Source organism: Fulmarus glacialis, unplaced genomic scaffold, assembly GCF_000690835.1.
Source record: "Fulmarus glacialis isolate BGI_N327 unplaced genomic scaffold, ASM69083v1 scaffold3929, whole genome shotgun sequence".
In the NCBI taxonomy this organism is placed as follows: domain Eukaryota; kingdom Metazoa; phylum Chordata; class Aves; order Procellariiformes; family Procellariidae; genus Fulmarus; species Fulmarus glacialis.
The window spans coordinates 61,532-70,113 of NW_009231280.1; the positions used below are offsets into that span (position 1 = coordinate 61,532).

General features: G+C 42.4%; 1 protein-coding gene across 1 annotated transcript in view; it reads right to left on the reverse strand.

Annotated features, from left to right (window-relative positions):
• The window catches only part of KALRN (kalirin, RhoGEF kinase), a gene marked incomplete at both ends in the record, with an annotated part of 195,652 nt that overhangs the window by 49,034 nt on the left and 138,036 nt on the right, over positions 1–8,582 (reverse strand). Inside the window, 4 exons of the mRNA XM_009584498.1 lie at positions 5–57; positions 4,295–4,384; positions 6,087–6,156; positions 8,006–8,115. Of these exons, the coding sequence (XP_009582793.1) occupies positions 5–57; positions 4,295–4,384; positions 6,087–6,156; positions 8,006–8,115 (323 nt within the window). The remainder of the gene's footprint in view (positions 1–4; positions 58–4,294; positions 4,385–6,086; positions 6,157–8,005; positions 8,116–8,582) is intronic.

Sequence of the window (8,582 nt, forward strand, 5' to 3'; positions counted from 1 at the left end):
AGGCTTGATTAAATAAGAAGAGATAGAATTGGCCAGACCGTGTCTTTGCTGAATTTCCTAGAAGAGATAAAACCAGCAGTCAGTCATGGAAAACCATTAACCCCCTGCCAGACAGAACCACCCATAACTAATTTTAGCTCTGGAATTCTGCATTTCCTTAGTTTTTTAACTCTCTTTAAGCTCACATGCAAATAACAGTGGTTTCAGAGAGGATGGCAATAAACTGCTGAGTCCCCCTAAGGCCACTTAAACTGCAGGGGCCCTATGCAAGTCAAGCTAAGGCTATGTTGAGTAAATTACATAGGCTTCAATTTAAATATGACTTATCTGTCATGTCAGCTGGTTTCTCCTAGCTATGAAGCCTGAAAGCAGAGTCTTAACGTTCAATTAAAATGGAGTGACATTAAATTAAATTGCATGCATAGGGTATAATTTAGCTGTCTAAACATAAGCATCTAGTACCATTTGAGAGCCCTGAGGTAGGGGAAATATCCACATGGGAGTAACAGGTCTGACACGGTGCTGACAGACCTATGCTATTCTGAGGTGGCAGCTGGGGGCCAGGAGAGATACCCTTATGATACCTTTTACTTCCGGTTTGTCACCTGAATCTCAACCAAAATGTCTGTGCTGATCAGTGTGATGTGCTCATGAACTTCTGGAGACATTGCAGATAGGCACCTGGTGAGGTCTGCAAAGCGCCCAGCTGCCTCCCTCCAACTGGTTCCAGTGGGAGTTAGGAATTCCTGAAAATCCTACAGGACCCTAATGCACATATTTAGCCATCTCAAAGACTTCAAACTCATGCCCTACAGGGGCAGATTCTCTGCTGAAATAGAACAGGTTGGAATTCCTTCTGCCTCCGCCAGGCCCTGGGCATGCCTCCCCTTGCTCCTGGCCATCAGGAAATCCTCGGTTCCTAAGGGAGCAGATGGGGAGGGGGAATGGGACTTATCTCCAGCTACTGGAGGGTAAATTTGAGGCTGTAAAGGGAAGAAGCTACAGAAGATGACAGGGGAAGAGCTGCCAGGAATGGAGATTTTCTTTCTGTATACAGTCTGATTTTCTGCTGAGTACTAGGGAGATTACTGGTTTTTTTAGCTCCAGTGTTTATCTTTATGCTGGGATGCAAAAATAGCCACTTTTCACACAATGTGCCAACAGATTTTTTTTTTTTTTTTGTACTAGGCAAGTTTGTTTTAGAAAAAAATATCTCTAGTGCCCAGATGAACAAGACCCAAAAGGGAAGGAGCTCTGTGTGGGGGTTAATGGAGTTTGCATGAAGCTGAGTCACGGCTGGCTCCAAACAGGGACAGTGTCTGCAGAGCACATGGCTGGGACTCAATTAGTAACTGCAGGAGCCAGCAAGACCTCGGCCATGTCTGTGAACTTCCTGGACCTGGCTAAGTACACTTGTTTTTGCAGGATCCAAGTAATGAATTTAGCGCTATTCCTTCCTCCCAGCTCTCTGAAGAGCAGAGCATGCTCCCAGCAAGATGCCTCCCCTTCGGGCATTCCTTGGTCTGCCAGGACGCTCCCTGGTCAGACTGTGCGGAGACAGAGTGGGTTGGTGGAGTGACAGCTGTCCCTGCTGCACAGAAACCTGCAGCAGGGAAGCAACAGCACTGCTACATGGCAATCAGACAAATACACTGCTGGAAAGGGACCTTCTCCCTGCAGCTCCTCCCTCTGCTCCCTGAAGTGTTGGAGTAAGATGCAGCCTGCTGGAGTGTGTCTTGGGTTGGCTTTGAAACAGCTGGAGAGGTCTGAACTTACTGTGGGTGGAGGTGAAAACTGGAGAGGTCTGCGCAGGGTAGAGCATGGTAGTGCAGACATTTCTCACACACCTCTAAGTAACATGAAGCAGAGATATATCTGAGCTAGCTCTGAAGCAGCTGGCAGGTTTCAGAAGCAAGCTAGCCACAGGGCTCTGTGCTCTCTACTTTGCCCTGCTTCTTATTTAAAGCAAGCTTGGTTCACGTCATAGTGCACCATGGCTCACCATTAGACACAACTTTAAGTTATTCCTTGCGTGGAAAAGTGTCCCAAGGGCCTGGAAGAAATGAAGGTATCTGACAGGCACCATGTGCTGGCAGTTGTGTATTGCAAACCAGATGAGCTGCAGAACAGGATCAACGTGTAGTCTTACATACAATGACAGAATCCCAGAAAAACACCAAAAATATCCTCTGCGTAGGGCAGCACAGTACCCTCACAGGACCCTCCATGGAGACAGGAATACTTGAATACAATTTCATACCATAAGAATTGCTGAATTTACCATGAAGCAGTGATAAAGTGCCCAGATTTTGTATCAAACGTCAAAAGAGATTCACAAATTTAGATAAGTCATCTAATTGTGTACAGTTGTTTAGTAGGAGGACAAACTGCATCCTGAACTCGGTATACTGACCAATGGCTTGCTGAGTAGACTGATTCAGCACTAAAAACCTCATGAAACATTTAGGTTTTATAATGCATGACACAAATCTTTGGTGAGCAATTTCAGAAAAATATTACTAAGGAGAAACTGAGACCCTGCTTGCTCCTCTGCCCATTTGCTAAGGGACACTCTAGCTCAGCAGAGAAACTGTCCAAGAACCATCATCCGTGCAGAAACACAATGCTCTGCAATGCTACCAAAGTCAATGAGCTCTACCATGTTCCACTCTGTAAATGCTAAACACTAAAATTAACTCAATATGCTGATTTCTACCAGCTGAAGTGCTTGCAATGAATGAGCCCTGAAGCTGCAAATTTTCCGTGGACTTGAAGGGTTCAGACAGATTACTGGGACTACTTGTTTCCATCTCAAAGGTGGCTTTCTATGACAGTTTATGCAATTTAACGGGTTGTACACTTGTGATCTTCAAGCAGGCTTCTTACTAAGGAGTGTTAATTCTAGACAACTTACTGTCATCATCAGGGTGTTTTGGGAAATTCCAGGTTCTTCCTGGAAGAAAAGAACCAGCAATTTCCTCCGTATTCCTTGAGCCAGACTGTCCCCTGTCCTGCCACTGAACCACTGCCACTCCAGGATCAAGATAAGAAGGATCTACAAGTACTTCACACTACCTTAGTCAGATTGAATGACTCCTAGAGGATTTTTTGGGGGGGATAGCCAGCTTTCTCTTTTTGCACAGGCATCACTGGGTAGCCCAGCACAATTCCTACCAATAGAAGGAAAACATCTCCCCTTGCAAAACAGCAGATGCTGACACATGAATATTCTCTATCAAGCAGCATCAAGCAGGTTTCTAGCCCGTATACAGAGCTGGAGTGGAAAAGCTTAGCAGAGGAAACGCTTTTAAACTGTGTGAACAACACTGACAGACACCTAAGGCGGCTCAAACCCTCCACGAGTCACCAACCAGTACAAACCATTCAATAGGCTCAAGCGCCACCTCCTGGAAAATCCCTTTCAGCTCAATTCTACTTTTAGATCATTGGGTAACAAGGCAAATACAAGGCAAAAGAAAAAAGTGTTCATCACTTTTCTTCTGGCTCATGTGAGATCTTTCAGTGTTGAGTTTAATTGAAATGCTATAACCATTGGCACATACGAAACCCAGAGGAGCTGATTCACGTCAGGCAGGTTGGATCCTGCTGAGTGGTTACATTTGTAAAAAGATTTTTAATGCTTTGGAAAAGAGATCTTAGCATTTTTCAGAAAGGCAACTAATTAAAGCTATAAGCTAGCAGACAAGCATGGCAAAATGGATGAAGTTCCAAAAATCAGAGGGAAAGCTTAGTTTAAATGTACTCAAAAACTTTAAAGATTTTTCTCAGCCTACAAAACTGGCTTTGGAACCTGCAAATGTTTATCACCAGGTGTAGTGCTTGTAAGGGAAATAGTCTAATTGCAGTCAGTGGAGTCCCTTACTAGCATGATGCAGCAAATGTTTAATAGGGTGGGTAAAATTTGCAGAACAGGAGGACAAGATCTTGTTTTGGACTTAGGGATTTCAGGTCATAAAATATAATGGGATCTGCTTTTCATTTTACCACTAAACCCACAAGTAGAGAGTACATCTAAACCAGATATTTAGAAAGGATTGGGTCTGAAGAATGCACAAAGGTTCCCATAATGTGTGTCTCCATTAAAAACGACTTGCCATACTGATGAAGATCACGCATCACACCACAGCCTATGAGTTTTAACAGCATGTGATATCTGCAGTGGAATGAAAAACCCAAATGCCAAAGCACAAAAAGGAACCCGTTGCTCAGATGTAAAGAGGAGGTGTTTCAGCCACACTATGCGTGCTGAAGGAAAATGGCAATGGCTGCTTACATCAAAGAAAGTCCCTGCATGTTCCAGGATGAGCTGGCTGGAGTCAGGCTTGTTTTTGCAGTAGGTGACATACATCTGAAATTTATCTGCCTGTAAAAACAAACATCACGGGAAAAGCAAGATAAGCTATTTCTCTGCTCACAGAGTCTTTCATTAAGGCTCACCAGGATAAATACAGGTGATAAACCCCCACCTCTCAAAGCAATATAAGAATTGCAAATTAAGAACAGAAGACTTATAGACAGTTCATACCTTACCTGAGCAGTTCTGAGGGGAATGAGGTGCACCATGTAACAGCTATGGGAGGCTTTCTTTAACAAGTGTCACAGAGACGAAGGCCTAAAACTTTAATCCAGCTATAAAATAACTTCTAAGAGTTCTAATGATGTTACACAGATTGTATCCAAAAGTCTGCAGGTCTCAAAACCCAGTCTTGAAAAGTTGGCTCTATCACCTACTTGCAGATAAAGCCAGTGCAGAAACTCTGGGCAAAAGATTCACCTAGCTTAAACTGGCTTGAGCCAACATTTTTGAATTGAGACTGGCTCAGATTTGTGACGCCTGGCCCAGACTTGCCTTTCCTACCTTGGTTCAGACTTTAATGGTTCAAACCTCATGTTGTGCTAGGAGTGTTTTGCATTTCATTTCCTAATTTATTTATTTTTAAGAGGAAATTAAAAGCATCTGTGCACTCCTGCCTTAGAGCAGTTTCGTATTACTGAACTCTCGTCTCGGGGAGAGACAGGCAAACAGAAGAGGAGGATGGCCTCCTTTTATTACTATTGCATTTTTTATACCAGGTATCTAGATAACAGGACCCTGCAATTGGACAGGCAGCTTTGTATGTATGTCTGTAACCATACACACAGCTCTGAACATGTACTATTGCTGAGATGATGTGGTAGTATCTTAAAAGTACCGTGAAGATTTTGCACAGAATGATACGTAAGTGTGTCCATCTTTCAGAAATATGTAGCCTCTTCTTTGTAAACAATATTTCTGAATCCATTTCATCAATATTTGTGTCATGTTTTTGAATTAAAAGCCCATTTGAAGTCATCCAAACATGCTCATTGTGAAAGTGAAAATGTTCCACAATGACTTTTAAAATACTAATTCCCAGCTTTGAAATATGAATAAAACCATCAGAGAAAACATGAAGATGGCTGACTTCTATGGTAAATATTTTGAAAATAGAACAGCTTTCATACAGATAAATTACTGTAGCCAGTTCCTGGAGCCTCCTATGCCCATGCAGACTCTTAGCATCAAGATTTCAAAGTCCTGTTGGAAATTATCCTGGCATTAGTTCATGGAATGAGAGAGCACAGTGGCTCAGCAATTTGACACTAATTTCTAAAGAAAAATGTTGATAAAATATGTCGTTCATGCCTTTGCAGAGGTCTCATGGCATAACTAAAATACTCTAAGGAGGGTATAATAAGATTTTAAATGTCCGTCCTCCTAGGGCCCTTCTCAAAGAAATGAATGCCACCCCTAAATACGGGTTTAGTTTGACGAAGTCCTGTTAAACAGGAACCAGCAGAGGTAAAAGCTGTGCTGGTCAGTGCAGGAGAAAGAGCGAGGCTCTGGAAAGCCTTCGCAGGAGAAGAGTTAAGGTAGGGAACCTTTCACCCTGGGAGAGGTGAAGGACAAAGCAGTCATAGTTCCAGATTAGCTCCTAATCTCGCTTGTCACTAAGGACGTAACCCTTGCACAAATTCCCAGCTTGTTTCTGTCTGTGCTGGAGGAATTAATTTGAATAAATAATGAGAAGCAGCAGCCTCATTACCCAGGTGACGAAGCAGTGGCCCACATCCTCAGGCAGTTGTTCGTATTTCTCTAGTTCTTTCAGAAAAATGCTGAAAAAAGAAGACACCGATGTAATTAGTTACAGTCAAATACCCAGGAGAAGCAGAATGACCAATGAGTTAATCAGTGCTAATGGTCAATACTTGTACCTTGATTACGAGGCTAATCACGTGTCCTGCCAGTGCAAAAAATGTGTCCTTGCCAAGGTATGCTTTGGTGTTTGAGCACAGTCATGCCTGACTCAACTAGAAAGGAAAAGGTAGCAATCCCTAGTAGGGGGTCAGTGTATTCAGGACTGCAAAGTGATAGTCAAGAACCAGATCGTGAATACTCAAAAAGATCTTGTGCAGTGGTTCAGAGGAAGAGCAAAAAGAGAAGCCCAAAGCTGCCAGCTTTTCATCCCCAAACTCAGCACACTGGGCAAAGGATAACAATTTAAACAAGCTTGATACTTCATAGGTAAGTACAGGTAAGTATATAAGTAAACTCCCCAAATAAAGATTTTGTAATCAACTCTCTCCCAACACCTTGTACGATGAGCGACATCTCTGTTTGCACATAGAGCCCTGTACAATGCCTGGGTGGAAAGAGGAATGTGAAACAGAAGTTGCAGAAGGAGAAGCAACTGAATGTGCTGTTTCCCCAGCCCTGAATCAGGCTGGGGGATGCCTTAACATCACCAGCCAAGGGAGAAGATTGTGGAGGACTCTGGTGGAGGCAAGGGGCGGGGGCAATTTATTTTAGGATTGCTAGAAGTCTTAGTGGGAAAAGGATTATGCAGAAGCAGCAGGCTAGAGGAGGATAGGTCAGAGAAAGGACAAATGACAGCAGCAGAGAGCTGAGGGGCATGACTGAGGGTTGAAGGGGTACTAGCTGGGAGCAATAGAAAGTCAAAAAGGAGAGTAATCAGTTGGCGTCTTTCAGGGTCACTAAAAAGAAGATATAGCACTACAAAGAGAGGGGAAGTGGGAAGGCAATTGGATGATCCTAGTATAGTTTTAAATGGGAGAAGAATACTTACCTGTTTGACAGGGCGATTCTTTTAGGATGGAAGTCAATTAATCTACTACTTAAAGTCCTTTTTAATGTAATATGTAGTTTAAATCTACTATCCTGATATGCTTTGAAGCTGCTTGCACAAAAGCATGCATATGGCAGCCCCCGCTGAACCATATTTATGTGTATGTGATGACCATATTTATGTGTATGTGATGGCACATTTATCTGGCTGAAGCACTGAAAGTCTCCCAGAACTTCAGCAGGGAAGGGTTTTCTGATTTGTTTTTCAAACTGCTTTGGTTTTGATGTGTAATGTGAAGACAGACTTTAAAATTCAGACTGAACTTGTGGGATTCAGCACCCCTAAATGTTAAGTTTATAACTGCTATTGCATTCACATTATAGCAGGGAAACAACGCCCTCTAAGCTGATCTGATACACAGTCTTATCTTGATAAAAGGGAGTACTGTTAGTTACAGATTAAATACAGAGAGTCTCCAAGAAGTGGCAGGAAAGTTACTTATTAACCCAGCTCATGTCAACCATTCCTTTTTTTCCCTCTCATTTTCCAAGAGATCATACTTTTGACAGGCAAGCTTCCAGACTAGATCTAGTGCTGTGAGATGGAAAGGACAAGCATGTATAGGACTACAAAGAATTGGTATATGACTTTAATATTGTTAATCAGGTGAAGTTTAAACTAAGATACAATTCATTTTTGTAAAAGAAACAAAACAAGAAATCAAACATTATTTTGCAAATCTGGATCAATTACTTTACGGCTCCTGTCTTTATTGTGCTGTAGGTGTTCACTGCAGACACCACATAGATTTACAGGTATACATATGCCTTTGGTTTCCCTAGTCAATAAACATTAACAGAACTGTTAAGAAATCTTACTTGTTATGAAAGTCATATATCTCCTGAATATTGCCAAAGATGATGTGTTCTTTATTAAGGATTCCAGCAGGTATTTCTTCCACTCCACTTGTCATTTCCCAAAGGTAGGTCTGGAAGACACCAGCAGTTCTTAGCTTTGTGAACAAATGCAGTGAAAAAGAATAGATCTCCCTGTTTCACTGCCAAAGGCGCAGGCTGACAAGGGAACTATGTACTTCGAGATTAAACAAACAAGCTAAGAAAAAAAAAAATGTTCCAGTGTCACAGAAAGCTCTCCAGAGAAATTCAAAGTGCTGATACTCAGAAGCTGTCTGAGGAAAAAGCAGAAACATGCCAACACCACCTGTCTTTGCTGTCCAACTGACAGTGTCCAAAAACTGCAGGCAGAAACAGTTGAAAGAAAAGCTGGATTTGCCACTTCAGTAGCATTAGATACATAAAAATCTCTTCCAAACTACAGGAATGAGAAAGCTGACAGATTTCACTGAAATACACTCTGCTTTTTGCCCTGAATATCACAGTCCCCTTCAGGAACACCCTGCTGTAGAGCTAGGCAAGGTATTTGACAGTGCAAATC